The 18,583-nt window shown below is 44.3% G+C and overlaps 1 protein-coding gene across 2 annotated transcripts in view; it reads right to left on the reverse strand.

Moving 5' to 3' along the window:
- The window catches only part of setd3 (SET domain containing 3, actin histidine methyltransferase), a 110,694-nt gene that overhangs the window by 26,595 nt on the left and 65,516 nt on the right, over nucleotides 1-18,583 (reverse strand). For both annotated transcript variants that reach the window (XM_078406852.1, XM_078406853.1), the window contains exon 7: nucleotides 4,495-4,553. In XM_078406852.1, the coding sequence (XP_078262978.1) occupies nucleotides 4,495-4,553 (59 nt within the window). The remainder of the gene's footprint in view (nucleotides 1-4,494; nucleotides 4,554-18,583) is intronic.

The raw sequence follows: 18,583 nt of genomic DNA on the forward strand, positions 1-18,583 counted from the left end.
GGCCGTGGAACGGGCCTGAATCCCCAGCGTCCACACCCTCCTACGGAAAGCCCAAGCCAGATGGGCAGGCTATATCGTCAGAATGCCTCGAGAGTCGACTGCCAAAACAGTTTCTGTATGGAGAACTGTGTTCAGGGCAAGCGCTCAGTAGGAGGACAGAATAAACGGTTTAAGGACTGCCTCAAAGTATCCCTCAAAGACTTGGACATCAACCTCAGCACTTGGGAGTCTCTTGCTCTGGACCGTCCAACCTGGCGTAGCAAGCTCACCACAGGAGCCCGTACAACAGAGAACAGACGCACTGCAGAGGCCCAGAGGAAACGCACCGCGCGCAAGGCCCGGGCTACCTCCACTTCCACTGCAGCAGCCATCCACTTGTGACCTACGTATGGGCGTGCCTTCCGGGCCCGGATTGGCCTCACCAGTCACTTCCGGACCCACAGTCACCAATCCTCCAACTGAAAGTGAAGTCATGGTCGTCTTCGAACCCGAAGGACGAACAACAACAACAACACTGTTCAATCATGGTTGATCGATCTTTCCCTCTCAACCACATTCTCCTGCCTTTTCCCCATAACATTTGGCACCCTTACTAATCAAGAACTTGTCAATCTCCACTTAAAAAAATACCCAATGACTTGGCTTCCACATCCGTCTATGGCAATGAATTCCAACGATTCATCACCCTCTAGCTAAAGAAATTCCTCGTTTTCTCCTTTCTAAAGGTGCGTCCTTTTATTCGGAGACTGTGGCCTCTGGTCCTGGACTCTCGTTACACGTTAGAGGCAGGAAACATGTTCCCAATGTTGGGGGAGTCCAGAACAAAGAGCCACAGTTTAAGAATAAGGGGTAGGCCATTTAGAACTGAGATGAGGAAAAACTTTTTCAGTCAGAGAGTTGTGAATCTGTGGAATTCTCTGCCTCAGAAGGCAGTGGAGGCCAATTCTCTGAATGCATTCAAGAGAGAGCTAGATAGAGCTCTTAAGGATAGCGGAGTCAGGGGGTATGGGGAGAAGGCAGGAACGGGGTACTGATTGAGAATGATCAGCCATGATCACATTGAATGGCGGTGCTGGCTGGAAGGGCCGAATGGCCTCCTTCTGCACCTATTGTCTATTGTCCCACTAATGGAAACATCCTCTCCACATCTACCCTATCTAGGCCTTTCACCAAATTTTCCAGCAAAAGCTTCCAAAAACATTCTTCTCTTGACATATCCCACTTATGTTTTACAAATCTCACTTTGTGTTTGGCCTTCCAAGGAAGGCCATGACAGCCCATGCGGGAAGCAACGCATAAACAAATGTTGCTGCTTTTACACCATGTCGGTATGTATTCAACCTGCCACTCTTCAGGCACCAGATCTGATTTACAATTGGATATGCCAGTGTTGGAAAGCAACTAATTGTAAACTACATTGTACATTCAGGATGCACACAGACTGAACTTTTTTTTTCTCTTGTTTATTATTTTGTTCACAGTGTACTATGTTTACATATTCTGTTACATGCTGCATGTACGAATTTCATTGTTCCATCGGAGACATATGACAATAAAACACTAGGTAGACACAAATGCTGGGGTAACCCAGCGGGTCAGGCAGCATCTCGGGAGAGAAGGAATGGGTGACGTTTCGGGTCTGAAGAAGGGTCTCGACCCGAAACGTCACCCATTCCTTCTCCCCCGAGATGCTGCCTGACCCGCTGAGTTACTCCAGCATTTGTGTCTACCTTCGATTTTATCCACCATCTGCAGTTTTTTCCTACACTGACAATAAAACACTCTTGACTCACTCTTGGCATTTTGTAAAGTATATTCTGCACACTGTATTTTCCTCTTTGCTCTACCTATTGTACCTGAAGTTGATGCATTTGTATTTATGTGTAGTATTATCTGGTCCGATCGGATTCCACACAAAACAAGGCTTTTCACTGTACCCCGGTACACGTCAGAATAAAGCTAAACCCAAGTATGTGTGCTTGTGAGCATGAGTATGAAGAGGGGTTCAGACCCAAAATGTCACCCATCCTTTTTCTCCCGAGATGCTGCCTAACCCGCTGAGTTACTCCAGCGCTTTGTGTCTATCTTCCACATGTGTTTCAGCTCAACATTACATAATTATTGAAGAATGATGCACAATGATATCCAGGTTAAGGCTGAGATGAGAAGAAATGTCTTCACTTAGAGAGCTCCGAACCTTTCGAATCTCCTCCGAACGAAGGAGTTTACTGCTTCTGAGATTTGTGGTTTACGGCTTATGACAGTCACATACATTCAAAGTCAGTCGATTTTGTTTTGGTACTGAAGGAATTAAAAGAATATTTTGATATGGCATGAAAGTGTAGCAGAGGTAAACAGCCACAATCACACAGAAAGAGGGAATGGGGTCAAAAGCCAGGTCAACCAGTCCCACTGCCATTACTTATGCCAAGACCACAGAGGACATCATTGCAAGATGACTTTGCCAGTTACATTTTCTTCCAAAGTCTCTCATTACTTGTCCGCATTTCCAAAATGTCGGAATGGTCTCATCCTAAATACAGGCAAATCTGGCCGGCTAGGTTATCAAACATTTTTTTCAGGTTCACAATAAATCCTATGAGGCAGATACACTCGGATCAGAAAGGTAGATCAATGGAAGGATTAGTCCCGGGATGCAGAAGGGGTACGATTCCTTCTACCCCCACCTCCTGCCTCCATGATGAAGCTCGCCTTTGTCAGGTATTGGCAGAACCTTTCAACGTCAATCACATATTTAAAGCGCAAGTCTCAATCCATGGGCAAGAATGAAATAATTGTTGCCCTCAGGATCGGTCAGGCATTTGGAGTCATGGAGCCATACAGCACGGAAACAGAACCTTCGGCCCAACTTGTTCGTGCTGACCAAGATGCCTACCGAAGCCGGCACCATTTGCCTGCATTTGGGACTAAAACTTTCCTATCCATGTACCCGTCCAAAGGCCTTTTAAATGTAGTCATTGTTTCAATGACTTTCCAAGAAATTACTGATAACAATTAACCAGACAAATTACCCTGCCACTAAATTACAAGTGAACTGATATTTACCCAACATTTTTAGTGCTTTTATTAGCTCTAAAAATAATGACTGCATCTGGTGTTCATGAAACAGGCAAGAAGTGAGAAACCCGGAGAAAACTATGAATATTGATTTCTCTAACTTCAATCTTGCATCTCCTCTCTCCCCGCCCCTCCCCCATCCAGGTCACTGTCGTCCTGTTGAGTTTCACTGTCTGTATAACTCGTTATTCACCGAGCCTACGGCCAACAATGGACCATTGTGGGCTCCACCTTTCCTTGATCATCGTTACTTTTTGCATACCTATCTCTCTCTATCACTGTCTAGATCTCTCGTTTCCCTTTCCCGTGACTCTCAATCTGAAGAAGGGTCTCGACCCAAAATGTCACCTATTGCTTCTCTCCGGAGACGCTGCCTGACCCGCTGAGTTGCTCCAGCTTTTTGTGTCTATCTTCGGTTCAAACCAGCATCTGCAGTTCCTTCCTGCACATGGAGAAAACTATATAACCGTTTTCCAAAGATGTCCTTTACGATCGATCCCAAGAACATCAGTGGGCCATCCTGCTCCTCGGGGTTCTCCACGATTCAACTTGAAGTCATGTAATGAACTTCAAAAGTGACATGTCTGCTGCCAATCCCTGCAGCTACACACGGACGTCCGACAAACCAAAAGGTATCCTCTGTATGCTGCCAAACCTCAGACTTGTATCTAGGATCTTACAACAATTTGCATTCGGAGGAAAGAGGACTTTTAGACAATAGACAATAGACAATAGGTGCAGGAGGAGGCCATTCGGCCCTTCGAGCCAACACCGCCATTCAACGTGATCATGACTGATCATTCTCAATCAGTACCCCATTCCTGCCTTCTCCCCATGCCCCCTGACTCTGCTATCCTTAAGAGCTCTATCTAGCTCTCTCTTGAATGCATTCAGAGAATTGGCCTCCACTGCCTTCTGAGGCAGAGAATTCCACAGATTCACAACTCTCTGACTGAAAAAGTTTTTCCTCATCTCTGTTCTAAATGGCCTACCCCTTATTCTTAAACTGTGGCCCCTTGTTCTGGACTCCCCCAACATTGGGAACATGTTTCCTGCCTCTAACGTGTCCGACCCCTTAATAATCTTCTATACGTTTCGATAAGATCTCCTCTCATCCTTCTAAATTCCAGTTTTGAGGTCATTGCTTTTGAGAAGTGCTGTACTTCACTCAATCGCAGAGCATTTAAGACGACACATTCTACATCTTTGGTTGGGCGGCAGGACTGTTGATGAAATGGATGGATCGCAAGTGCACAGGGGTCCATGTTATTAAAATAAGGCAGTGGGTTCACACGCATGCTTCAGAAAATATCTCACGCGATTGTGCTGACACTTTTTTAAAAAAAAGAACAATTGTTTTCCTTTTTTAAAAAAGAAAAACATGTTCTTCTTTAACTCTTGCTTTTAAATACCGACCTGTAGTCGTCAAAGGTGAAGGATTCCTTCAAGGGCAGCTTGCTTGCGTTCGGATGGGTCTGGGAATCAAGAGATGAATGGGGAAGGGTCAGGGGGCAACGACAGGGAACACAGGACAGAGAAAGAGAGAAAAAGGGAGGGGGGTGGGGGGGGGGGAAGAAAAAGAGAAGCATAAGTCAGTCAACAGAATTTCATTACTTAGCAGCCTAACAGATACTAACAAGAGCCAAAAGTAGCAAGAGGAGTCCAGTGGAGCTGTGGCAGGATCATCGTGCCATAATGCTCCCATACATCACTGTCAACTTAATTTGTTGTGCCCAGCAGCTGTCAGAAATCTGCTCCATCAACCTGCTGCAAGCAGAACCCACCAGCAATACAAAAATAAAACTTAGTGCCTGTGACAGTAACGCAATCTGCTGCCAACAAGTCCTTCAGCAGCCTACCGAATGTCACCTCTCCTCCTTAAAAACATTCACTTGTTGACACTGGCAGGGGATGGATTTTTTTTTTTTTTTCTTCTTCCCTCTTTTACGAACTGGGAGTCTTTCCTTGCGCCGAGCTCTGATGCAGTACTACTGTCAGTGGCACTCTGTGTAGCGTGCAATTTCTTCCTTGATGCATTAGCATCAGAAGTTGGGGTAATTCATCATCTCACTCAATAGTATATTGGCTGGCATCAGGAGTACAGTCGTGGAGGTGGGGGGTGGGTTGTGGAAACTGAGGTTTAAGTAGCTGCACTGCAAATCAATTATATGCAACACAAGCCGGCACAGATAATGCAATTTCGGCCAAACTACAGATCACAAAAGACCACTAATTGGATGTGAGCACTGCTGTAGTTGAGTCTGAAAAATTGTCCTGTTTATTTCTGCTTTCTTCATAGGATGAGAGTTAAAAGGAGACGGGGGGGGGGGGCAAGGTGCTTCTGAAGTACATGCGACAATATTCCTTTTTAATGACTGTGTACTCTAGCAGGCTTTAAAGGAGCATCAAATTAAAACCGGTGATTTTGTCATTTTCTTCTCTGATGGAAGACTGCGTAAAATCTGATGTGGGCGGTGGGTGGAGGGGGTGGAGAACTATTGCCTCTATGCATCAGAATCAATAGACAACAACCAACTTATAAAAAATCTTTGATAAAACCTATGACAACCTACATATGCAGAGCACAATGGCACAGCCGTAGAAGCTACAGCCTCACAGTGCCAAATACCAGGGTTCGATCTCAAACTCGGGGACTGTCATGAGGTCATAAGGAATAGGAGTAGAATTAGGCCATTTGGCCCATCAACATTCAACCGTGGCTAATCCATCTCTGCCTCCAAACCCCATTCTCCTGCCTTCTCCCCATAACCCCTGACACCCGTACTAATCAAACAGTGCTAATCAACAGATTGTGTGGGTTTCCTCTGGGTGCTCCGGTTTCCTCCCACGTGCCAAAGACACGGGAGCTTGTGGCCTCTGTAAATTGCCCCTAGTGTGCAAGGAGTAGATATGAAAGTGGGTGGGCAGAAGGGCCTGCTTCCAAGTTGTATCTTTCAATCAATTCATTGTGTTCCCGTAAAAGAGCGTTACTTTAAATGCAATGAATTCCCATTTCTGATCGTAAATGTTTGGAAAAGGTTGTGTGGTGCTTTACACACACACACAAATGAGGAGTTATTCTGTCTCTCTATCGTTTTCAACCTTTAACCTGATGTGTGGAACTAATCTCAATCCTAGAATTTATTTATTTTTTAAATCGGATGTGGAAAGGTAGAGTTGCAGATGATTGTAAGGGTCGAATGAAAGATGCTGCACATCGTAGTCAAAAAGAAGCAAACTGTATTCTGCAAATATCCCCAAGACTTTATGCTTCCGCAGACTTGAGAACATGAAGTGCGTGGTAACAATTGAAAAGTGCTTCAATCCCAAGCACCGGCAATCAATATTCAAACCTCAATCAATAGAAAGCTCACAAATTACATGCAACAGTGCATTATGTCATGACAGAGTAAGTTAGTTTGCCGCTGCTGTGAAGAACGACTTCATAACCGCACCAAGACTCGGGCACCTGACTGAGCTGCTGAAAGAAAGCTGGAAAACCGGAGTCCATTTTAGTCTGTTTTTAATTTACTCGATGCTATTCATTAACTAGGCTTCTGACAGGGTAGACAGTTTTCGCCGTGATCAATCAAAGGAATCAAATTTGGCAGCATTTTAGGGGGCTTAATTTATAGAAAAAATTGTGGCAGTATAAAACTGTGCCTTGATATATATGCAAGCGTTCAGTCTTATTAACACAGTTGTTTCATTAATTCAATTGAAAGCAAGTTTATTACAAAAATAAATATTTTTAAATCAGGGTGTCATGCCCATTTATGATTAACCTGAATTTGGAATAGCTGAAAATTACTACACAGAACAATTTACCAGTCCTAATGGGTTTATAATGGATACAAGGCAGCTTGGTATACTCTAATGATGTGAATGACTCCACACCAGTTTTCACCACACTAGGTTTTCTTATCTGCGTGATCGACATGGGCAATTGCGGCAAGATTACAATGCTGTTTAACCATTATTGTCTGAAAAATGATGCTTCCCGCCATCTTTAGCCACCTCCCCCCCCCCCCCCCCACCCTCCCCACCCTGCCATGCATCTTTACTATCCAGGGTGTTTATTCACAAAATGCTGGAGTAACTCAGCAGGTCAGGCAGCATCTCAGGAGAGAAGGAATGGGTGACGTTTCGGGTCGAGACCCTTCTTCAGACTCCAGACAAAAGGGTCTGAAGAAGGTTCTCGACCCGAAACGTCACCCATTCCTTCTCTCCTGAGATGCTGCCTGACCTGCTGAGTTACTCCAGCATTTTGTGAATAAACACCTTCGATTTGTACCAGCATCTGCAGTTATTTTCTTATACTTTCTTTTACTATCCAAGAGGCCACGCCATCTGTAGCAGGATTTGTGCTAACAGTACTACTCTCAACTAGTTAGAAGTGTGTCTCGCTTCACGTTTTCGCCTCCTGCTGGAGACTGACCTGCTGGTCGGAGAAGCACGTCACCTCAGGCAGCACAGCACAGCATCAGCAAAGCTGGATGCTTTATCAAAATAAAACAACAGATCATTACTTGAAATGAGTCATCCCGAGTCTGCCACAGCACAGTGAGCCTCGGGTCACACGGCAGTAACAGGGATGGTCTTCATCCCCTCGGGCAGGCTGGTCTAAGGAAATGGGATGAGCGGCTGCGGTGGAGCTGCCATTTCCACAAGACCATAAGACATAGGACCAGAATTAGGCCATCAGAATTATGCTACATTGTGCAAGGCAAGGCCCTAAATGAAAAGGTCCTGCATTTCAGGTCTACTTGACTTTAGAGATACAGTGGCAGAAACAGATCCTTTGGCCACCGAGTCTGCATCCACCCACAAACACCGCCACTGTCCTGCACACTGGCGACAATTTTAAACATTTTACGGAGGCCAATAAACCGACAAACCTTTACGTCTTTGAAATGTGGGAGGGAAACCAGAGCAACCGGAGAAGACCCACGCGGTCACGGGGAGAACAAACAAACTCCGTACGGACAGCGCCCATGGTCTGGATCGTACCCGGGTCTCTGGCGTTGTAAGGCAGCAACTCTACCGCTGCGCCATTGTTTCGTTGACTGGGACACCATAATAGACAATGGAAAATAAGTGCAGGAGAAGGCCATTCGGCCTTTCGAGCCAGCACCGCCATTCAATGTGATCATGGCTGATCATTCTCAATCATTACCCCGTTCCTGCCTTCTCCCCATACCCCCTGACTCCGCTATCCTTAAGAGCTCTATCTAGCTCTCTCTTGAATGTATTCAGAGAATTGGCCTCCACTGCCCTCTGAGGCAGAGAATTCCACAGATAAACCGCTCACCGTCCTTCACTGGGTTTGCCCTCAATGTTTCAGCAAGATTGTTTTCGGCCGAGACACAGACTGGGAATGACTGTAGTTTAGACCACACAGTTAGAGGAGACGGACTGGCAAAGTTTCTACTGCCATGGGTCAACGTGCTTTCACTGGTCTCAGATCACCTGGGTTGGAGGAATCGGTCTGGCACACAGTGGCGGTTTGAGACCCCCATTGCACGTATGGAGAGGGCAGGATCAGGTTTACTTATACACCCTCTCTCAAAGCTCGCACACTAATAATGCTGACAGTGCAGAATGGGAAGCTAGCAAAGAACCAACCTCTTCAGGAGATCAGGGAGAGGGCAGCGTGTCCCCCACAGACAGTAATGGTTTGCGGCAGACCCAGAGAGTGTAATAAATGGAAAAAAACATAGGCTCTTGAAATATGTTTCGTAATCTATGAAAGATGCTTGCATTCGGCATCAAGGCAACATGCATTAACAGGCAGCTGGCTTCGATAAAACCCCCAGCTTGAATGTTAGACAAGTCTATCGGCTTTCAATGTCGACTGCATTATAAAGCAGGGAAAATAATTACAGGCGACCAAATCCCTCAGATATATGCTGACAGATACCAAAGTAGTTTCATGTAGAAGCCCATTTTTATTGACTTCTGTGCTCACAAGACACTATAGCAAAATAGCCATGAGTCTGGCAATAAAAAGTAAATCTACTTTTGTTTCATACTGACTTTTTAAACAAAAATTGCTGGAGATATTGATTATACTTCTTCAGATTAATATTGCAGCCTTTCCTTTTTAAACGAATCCCAAGTTTATACATGTTACCATTTTTCAATTATCAGTAATATACAATAACACAGCTTTGGTGCCGAGAAAGATTAAAATTGCAAGAGTTCGCCGAGTTCAAATGTTTGCAAAATCATATTTCTTCAGAGAAAAGAAAAGGTTAAATTAATTTCTTATTGATCTTATCTCTCTGTAAGAACATTATGTTTATTGCTGCAGGAAAAAAAAATCAATTTTATATTAAAAGAAGTTCCAAAATTCACTTAAATCCACTGATGCTATTTTGCAATACTGCGCAACATGCAAGTAGGTGGCACCATCTGCTGGCAATGTGTTGTTCTGCAAGCAACTGAACCCCCTGTCAACGTTAAAATGGAGATGAAACACAAAGTTCCAAGAGTAACTCCGCGAGTCAGGCAGAGAGAGAGAGAGAGAGAGAGAGAGAGAGAGAGAGAGAGAGAGAGAGAGAGAGAGAGAGAGAGAGAAATAAACAAAAAAAATCAACTTGCTCCATCTTTCAACTGCTTTGTCTCCTGCACTAGCCACAGTAAACCATGAACCACTTCAACCTTTGCTTTTACAGAATATGGTGGACAGAGAAAGGTTCATCTTAAACACAGGGGCACTTAGCAGAAGTTGTGGTAGATACAACTCAAAGAGACACACAGCGTGGAAACAGGCCCTTCGGCTCAACTTGCCCACATCGACCAACATGCCCCATCTACACTAGTCCCACCTGTCTGCGTTTGACCCACACCCCTCTAAACCTGTCCTATCCATGTATGTACCTGTCCAAATGTTTCTTAATATGTTGGAAGGAACTGCAGATGCTGGTTTAAACCGAAGATAGACACAAAATGCTGGAGTAACTCAGCGGGGCAGACAGCATCTCTGTCTGAGAGAAGGAAAGGGTCTTAAACTGGTCTCACAAATATTGTCACTCTGGCTAACTTTGTATGATCTTTGCTGAATCAGCAAGCTGCAGGTTGATGCCCACAAAAAAGGTCTTTAGGATTTTAGTTACAGCCAAGAGCAGTGCAGTGCTGAGTGCTACACTGGTGAGAATTTTGGAGGAAAGCAGACTGTTTCCAGAAAGCTTCCCTGGAGGCGAAAGGGAAACTTGCTGCAAGATCAGGACCATTGAGTATAGGCGACACAGGCGGGGCCAGAGCTACGGTCACGCTGACCAGAGATTGCGCCATTTTGTTTTCCAACTGATTGCCATCCAGGCTCTCCTCCAAAAATAAAACTTTTGCCTACTATGTTGCCCGCTCCAAATTTCTGCAGAGCATGAATCTCGCCTCAATAAGCCATCTAATACAAAAACTTCCTGAGGTCTCATCAATACGACTGCGTCAGTTTGTGTACCCGGAAATGAAATTGTGCAACGTGGTGAACAGCCCAAGTACATTTGCTCCAAATATTCCATTGCAGGCAAGACTTCCATGTGACAAAAGAGCAGCACGGTGGCGGAGTGATAGAGTTGCTACCTTACAGCGAATGCAGCGCCGGAGACCCGGGTTCGATCCTGACTACGGGCGCCGTCTGTACGGAGTTTGTACGTTCTCCCCGTGACCTGCGTGGGTTTTCTCCGAGATCTTCCGTTTCCTCCCACACTCCAAAGACGTACGGGTTTGTAGGTTTATTCACAAAATGCTGGAGTAACTCAGCAGGTCGGGCAGCATCTCGGGAGAAGGAATGGGTGACGTTTCGGGTCGAGACCCTTCTTCAGACTGATGTCAGGGGGGCGGGACAAAGGAAGGATATAGGTGGAGACAGGAAGATAGAGGGAGATCTGGGAAGGAGGAGGGGAAGGGAGGGACAGAGGAGCTATCTAAAGTTGGAGAAGTCGACGTTCATACCACCGGGCTGCAAACTGCCCAGGCGAAATATGAGGTGCTGTTCCTCCAATTTCCGGTGGGCCTCACTATGGCACTGGAGGAGGCTAATTGGCTGGGCAAATGTAAAAAATTGTCCCTAGTGGGTGTAGGATAGTGTTAGTGTGCGGGGATCACTGAGCGGCGCGGACCCGGTGGGCCGAAGGGCCTATTTCTGCGCTGTATCTCTAAATCTAAATCTAAGTTGTTCCTAGTTTGTAGGACAGTGCTGGTGTACGGGGTGATCGCTGGATGGCACGGAGTTGGTGGACACAGGCAGAGGCGCAAAGAGATTCAGAGAAAAATAAAAGCATTACAATTAACAAAAAGTGCCACATGAAGCTAAGATTTCAGAAGCCTGACAAGAGACCAGTGTGTATTGCCAAATTAGTATAACAGGGATTTGCATCAGAATTTTACAGATGGCAAGTGTCACATTGTTCAAACTGTCCACAGCAAGCACAGTATGAGTACTTCCATAAAGGGCGAAGAGGAAAACAAACATAGCCAAGTCACCACTTGCTGTTCAGACTTGAGGTATGAATAGAACATTAACATCTGGCCCTCAGTAAAACGGGGGAACAAAAATCGATCCAGAGGTCAAATGGAGTACGCCCGCCTGCCACAGCTCTTCACCCTGACACAGTCCGAGGAAGAGTTCCGACCAGAAAGGTCACCCCTTTTCTTTCTCCAGAGATGGCGCCTGACCCGCTGAGTTACTCCAGCATGTTGTGTCTATCTTTGGTATAAAGCAGCACCTGCAGTTTCTTCTCACACAGTTACTGACCATCTTGCACAATCCCCGAGAGCCCGTAAACTCCCGAGCAATTCCAACGAATCATTTATTAAAAAAAGATATACAGTGGTTACAAATTGGTTAACAAAATGTAATAATTACATGCCAGAATTGACATAAATGATATGATAATAAAAACAAAATCCATGGTGATATGAATATAAATGTTTAATATTTACAATAAGTTTACAGGCAATAGAGCAAAAATGAGACAATGGAGAATTGAGCAATATTTTTTAATAAAAGATTTGACTCCAGAAATGTCTGATTAATTGATGTCAACGTTAAAACTCAAAGAAAAACTGACATTTTCTTTGAATTCTACTTCTGGCCACTTCAACGAACAGCAGAACTTGGTTTTAATCATCAACAATAATGCTCCACTGGCAAAGAAAAATGAACTATCTGATCTTGCAAGTCCATGACCAACCAGAATGGTGTCCGTAAATATGCAATAAATAAGAAGTCTAAAAGCCTCCGTGACAAAGGCAATTAAAATAAATCGCCACGCAAAGCGGTAGATCTTTACAAATAATCACAGGGCCTTTATCCAATGCATTCGAAATTCAATTTAATACCTGTCTGCTCTTCAAAGTGAATTGATTTTAATGGTAATGCACATATTTAAGAGGGAACGCCACACTTTCCACTGCAACAAGGGAAGCACAGAGATGATCTTTCTTGCCCAAGTCAAAAAATGTAAATTTGGCATAAACATTAAAATTAAAAGGAAATAGATTTTCATGCAGATACGCATGAAAACTCACTTGCTTATTTTTTTTTACATCTGCTTCTCACTCTTACCCTCACATTTTATATACAATGACATCCAGGTCATTCAAAGAGAATGTGAATGACAAAGACATTATTGAAAATTTCAGGTAACACACAAGCAGGCCACCTGAATATTCTTTATCTCAGCTGCAGGCAGTTCTCTGTGGCAAAGATTGGAATTGGCTGGCTGCCCACACAGGTCGAAACGACTGCTAAATTAAATCTCTACCAATGTCTCTTTATCCAAATTTATCTACCCAATCATCTAATCATTTGCTTTGGCCGTGACCTTATTCCGAAAACTCTTTCAACCTTTGTGTCCTAATGGAAATTTGCAACTCCTTCAATGTCAAAACAGGCTCCCTGAATTGTGTTAAATACTTTCAAACAAGTAAGCATTACTCGGAGGAGGGAGAGACGCAAGGGAACGTAAATGCAGGAATCTGGAGTTTAAAAAAACAAGCTGCTAGAGGAACTCAGCGAGCCAAACAGCTTCTGTTGAGGGAGGGGGGGGGGGGGGGGCAAGGAATTACCAATGTTTTGGATTGAGACCCTGCATCAGAATCAAGAGTGGAGAGGGAAGACAGGCAGTATAAAGAGGAGAGTGGAAGGGGTAAGAAAGGAGCTGGTATAAAGAGGAGAGTGGAAGGTGTAGGAAAGGAGCTGGTAGGTGGTGCTGGTCCAAGGAATGGTGCAGGATAATGGGCAAAAGAAGCGAGGTGTTGGGAGGCAAAGGCAAGTAGGTGATACCTACGATAGACGCAAAAAGCTGGAGTAACTCAGCGAGTCAGGCAGCATCTCTGGATAAAAGGAATAGGTGAAGTTTCGGGTCGGAACCCTTCAGTCTTGAGGAAGGGACTGGACCCAAAATGGCACCTATTCCTTCTCTCCAGAGGGTGACGAATCAGTGGAATCTTCCTGCTCATCTCCTTTCTTAAGGTATGTATGTCCTCTGCTGAGGCTACGGCCTCTGGTCCTAGACTACCTCACTAGTGGAAACATCCTCTCCACATTCACTCTATCCAGGCCTTTCACTATTCGGTAAGTTACAGTGAGGTCCCCCCTCATCCATCCAAACTCCAGCGAGTACAGGCCCAGTGCCGTCAAACGCTCATCATATGTTAACCTAATCATTCCTGGGATTATTCTCGAAAACCTCCTCTTACTGTACTGCTGTACTAGCTGTACACCCTGCAACTTAAGAGGAAGTTTATCAAATCCAACTCAAATCGATTGCATCAGTTTTAATTTAGTGAAGTGCTTTAAGAGGGAATCGATGTACACTGGGATTGTGTAAAATGTTCCTCTGGTAATTTATAGGGAATGGCAAGAGATCAGCAATGATCCAAATTAAAAATTGGGAACACAAAAGAACCCAGCACCCAGACGAATTAAGAGTAAATACATTTGCAGCCCCTACAATATCAACAAGTTTGATCTCCTTGGGTGAAAAATACAAATATCCAGCGTTTTAATGAACTTCTGTACTCCCGTGGTTATAGCGAGGCCAAAAGAGGGATTGCAAAGCCTATCAAATGTTGAGGAATTCTTCAAAATGCCCACTGGAATATGACACTTAGCAGCAGTACACCCTTCAGCTGAAACCACCAGCAATCAACATGTCATGCACTCAGTTAATTGTGTCAAGTCAAGTGGGGAAGCAATTGAAACTTCAAATTGTCTTGTATCTCCAGACACAAGTTATGAACACAGCAGAAAGACAACTGCTGTGTTCCACAGATTAACAATTTCAATGAAGTAGAAAAATCATTAGGAAAAAAAAAATTAATGAGTTTAATTATATTAACCCTTTGAGGGGTACAAAAATTCAGTGAGGAAAAGAAAAGCGCATGGATTTTCCGCTCTAAAAACAGCAAGTCAACGTGGAGGGGTGGATTTTCAGCTCGTTTAAACGACAGGGCAAACACAAGTATCTTCAGATCCACATTTATCACTACAATTAATATTTGCATTGCTTAAGTGTCAGTCTGAAATGTTTCAAAGCACTTCATATAATGAATTACTTGAACGAGTGGCTGACAGTTGTTATACGGGTAAATTAAACCATTAGTCCCGACCAGCAAGTGTCATGAAATGCTGAGTGGAAGAAACACTAACCCGTTTTGGGCTGAAGAAGGGTCTCGACCCAAAACATTGCCTAATTATTTTCTCCAGAGATGCTGCCTGACCCGCTGAGTCACCCCAGCTTTTAGTGTCTATCTTTGGTGTTAATTGGTTGGGGGAAGAACAGCAGTCAAGGCAGAAGGAGAACGGCATGGACTTCCATTTTATGTCATGGGGACTTTGGTGTTCACCATCAATTAAGGCATCTACTTTGAGGCAGTCCTTTGAGACTGCCTCAAAGTGTTCCTCAAAGACTTGGACATCAACCTCAGCACTTGGGAGTCTCTTGCTCTGGACCGTCCAACCTGGCGTAGCAAGCTCACCACAGGAGCCCGTGCAGCAGAGAACAGACGCACTGCAGAGGCCCAGAGGAAACGCACCGCGCGCAAGGCCCGGGCAACCTCCACTTCCATCCACAGCAGCCATCCACTTGTGTCCTGCGTGTGGGCGTGCCTTCCGGGCCCGGATTGGCCTCACCATTCACTTCCGGACCCACTGTCACTAATCCTCCAACTGAAAGTGAAGTCATGGTCATCTTCGAACCCAAAGGACGAACAACAACAACAAGGCATCTACAGATCAACATATCCAATACAAGGGCATTTTGGGAAAAACTAATAAAAATACAGATGCTGGAGTCATTGAATTCTCCAACTTCAGGTGAACCGGCCTCACTTTGTTTCCTATTATTATGCGTATGTCCCTTTCTCATCGTGGTTCTTCAAAATGCGCTGGGTAATGGAGAGTACTCATGCTTTTTATCAGCTGATCTGTCTTAACCTGTCTTCACCGATTGAAAGATATAAGTTATAAACAGGCCTTTCGACCCATGGGGTCTACGCACGCCAAACATTGATCACCCATTCACACTAGTTCCATGTTATCCCAATTTTGCAGCCTTTCCCTACACTCTGGGGGGATTTCTCGAGGCCTATTAACCCACAAACCAGCACATTGAGAAACTGGAGCACCCGGAAGAAATCCATATGGTTACCGGGAGAATGAGCAAACTGCACACTGATAGCAACCGAGGTCAGGATTGAACCCGGGTCTCTGACACTGTGAGGCAGCTGACATAATATTGTATTTTGTTTCATACCTCACTCCTACCCCCCAGCTCTGCTTTGGAAACTTAACTTTTCACTCTTTCTCCCCATTCTGAGGAAGGCTCACCGACTCACAATGTCGACTAGTTTCTCTTCAACAAGTGCTACTCGAGCTGGCTTAGTTTAGTTTAATTTAGAGATACAACGCAAAAGCAGGCCCTTCGTCAGGAGAGAGCGGTGGTGGGGAGGAGGGGAAAGTGGGGGTGGGGGGAGGGAGGGGAAAGTGGTGGTGGGGGGAGGGAGGGAGGTGGGGGTCAGGAGAGGGGGTAGTGGGGAATAGGGCTCACTCAGTGACGACACCCTCTCCCCTTCCCTGTCCCCCCTCGACGAGGAATGGCCCAACGTCTAGTATGTATTAAAGATGCTCTGAAATACTTTTTGCGTGATGTGCCATATTATTGTCACTGACAGTAACTCACCTTGGTGTTATAGTCCAAGACAAATGATGGACCAAGCTTTGGAAAGCCAAATGAAAAGTGATGGCAAAAGGTGCACTTTGCTGTTCAATTGGTCACTGCCTGAAATTTGACATGCCGTTTCCTGAAATAAATTAACTTCCACAAGCATTCCAGGGGTCAGTGTCACACAGCAACAGCTTGTAAAATTGTCTGGCACAATGCGACATGACAGCACTAGCCGTGTACAATATTTGTGGAACTCCAGAGTAACTGACCGTACAAGAATGCTGCTTTAAAAATACAAACTACAGCACAAAAAAAAAATCAATGCAGGAAGGAGGGAAACAACATGATGCCAGGTCCTATCACCTCTCACGCCACAAACTGCAGCAAAACTGCATGTCCTACAAGGCTGCCCATCACTCTCTATAACAAAACAAAACACGACAAAGATGCTGATCTACTTAAGTTTATTGACTGAAAAGATACTTTCAGTGCAGAATGCTAGAGACGGCGGTAGGTGAATATATATATATTTTTCGAGTTTACAGATGAAGAGAAAAAAAAACCGGGTGCCACATATTTCCCCGCTTTTAATATCGATACGTGATCCGTAAATAAAGTATAAATGATGTAGAACAGAAATTTACAAAACTTAACAGCGACAAAAAATCATGAATGGTGGAAATACTCAAACTTTAAACTTCCTTTCCCCTTTTAGAAGACATCTCAAAGCAAAAACCCTGGCAGCAGAGAGATTAGTCACGTTTCCTTTCATTTGGACTATCCTTCCACTTATGATTAACAAAACTCTTTGACCCTTAAATAAAACTGAAATAAAAGCAGAAAATGTTGTAGGTCAGGCAGCACCTCAGGGGCGAGAAGATGGACACAAAATGTAGCACTAAACACTGGAGTTACTCCAGCATTTTGTGCCTACCTTTGGTACAAAGCAACAGCTGCAGTTCCTTCCGACACGCTCAGAGGAAAGAACATGGTTAAATGTACCAGGTGAATGAGATTTTATCAGAATTCCTGAAAGATTCACTTTTTCCACACACACACTTCCACACCCAAACACACTTCCACACCCACACACACATCTGCATGCGTGTATCAGCTGCGTATGCTCAACATTTTCTGCTTTTATTCCAGCATCATCGGTTTTTCATTTTGTGAATAAAAATGAACTACAAAAGTAAATTGGAGCCATAAGAGACTGCAGATGCTGCAACCTAGAGCAAAGGCAAAGTGCTGGAGCAACTCAGTGGATTGGGCAACTACCATGGAGGCAAATGCACAGTTAGGACTGATGCTGGGTCTTGACCCAAAATATCGACTATCTCTTTGCCTCCACAGATGCTGCCTGATCTACGGAGTTGTTCCGGCAGTTTTATTTTACATAAATTCACTTTAAAATCACATGTTGCATAATACCACATATAGAAATGCAATGAAAATTGCAAAAGATCATATATCACTCAGCCACAATGCTGAAACTTAAATTGGTTTCTCTATCCTCCTTGTAGCTAATGGTTCAGGATAGAAGTACATGCTACATTAACCAACATGAGTGTAGAAGCTTCCGACTTTATAAAATGTGGAACGAATAAATGGGATCTGGCTTCATTTTATAGCAAGCAGCACATGAAAGCAAAGGAGAACACAATCCATCACAACTGATCAAAAGCAAGAAAAACAGTGAGCACCTTGTAAATGAGAGTAACATCTTGGAAAGAATGCAGGGACCAAATTATGGATTCAATACGTTTCACTTTATGATTAGTGGAATGTAGACAAAGATCTAAAACAGTCCTTTTGTGCAAACTGAGCAAAATAAGACATGCAACCTTCAATAAAGGCAATAAGGGGTGGCCTAATCTCTGGCTTGGCAATAAATGCTGAAATTAGCTCAAACAAGATTAGGAATGGCTTTTGGGGAACAGATGCTGAAAACCACCCACTCTATCCACTCCACAATGAAAGAAAAGTTACACAATGTTGATCTTACTGCCATTTTGTCACCTAAACTAAATGGAAATTACAATGGAAAGCAGCAAAAGTATTAATTTATCCACCTCAGAAACAGGTAGTATAAGACAATAACTGCAGATGCTGGTACAAATCGAAGGCATTTATTCACAAAATGCTGGAGTAACTCAGCAGGTCAGGCAGCATCTCAGGAGAGAAGGAATGGGTGACGTTTCGGGTCGAGACCCTTCTTCAGACTGATGTCAGGGGGGCAGGACAAAGGAAGGATATAAGTGGAGACAGGAAGATAGAGGGAGATCTGGGAAGGAGGAGGGGAAGAGAGGGACAGAGGAACTATCTAAAGT

This window comes from Rhinoraja longicauda, chromosome 10 (genome assembly GCF_053455715.1).
Source record: "Rhinoraja longicauda isolate Sanriku21f chromosome 10, sRhiLon1.1, whole genome shotgun sequence".
Lineage (NCBI taxonomy): Eukaryota > Metazoa > Chordata > Chondrichthyes > Rajiformes > Arhynchobatidae > Rhinoraja > Rhinoraja longicauda.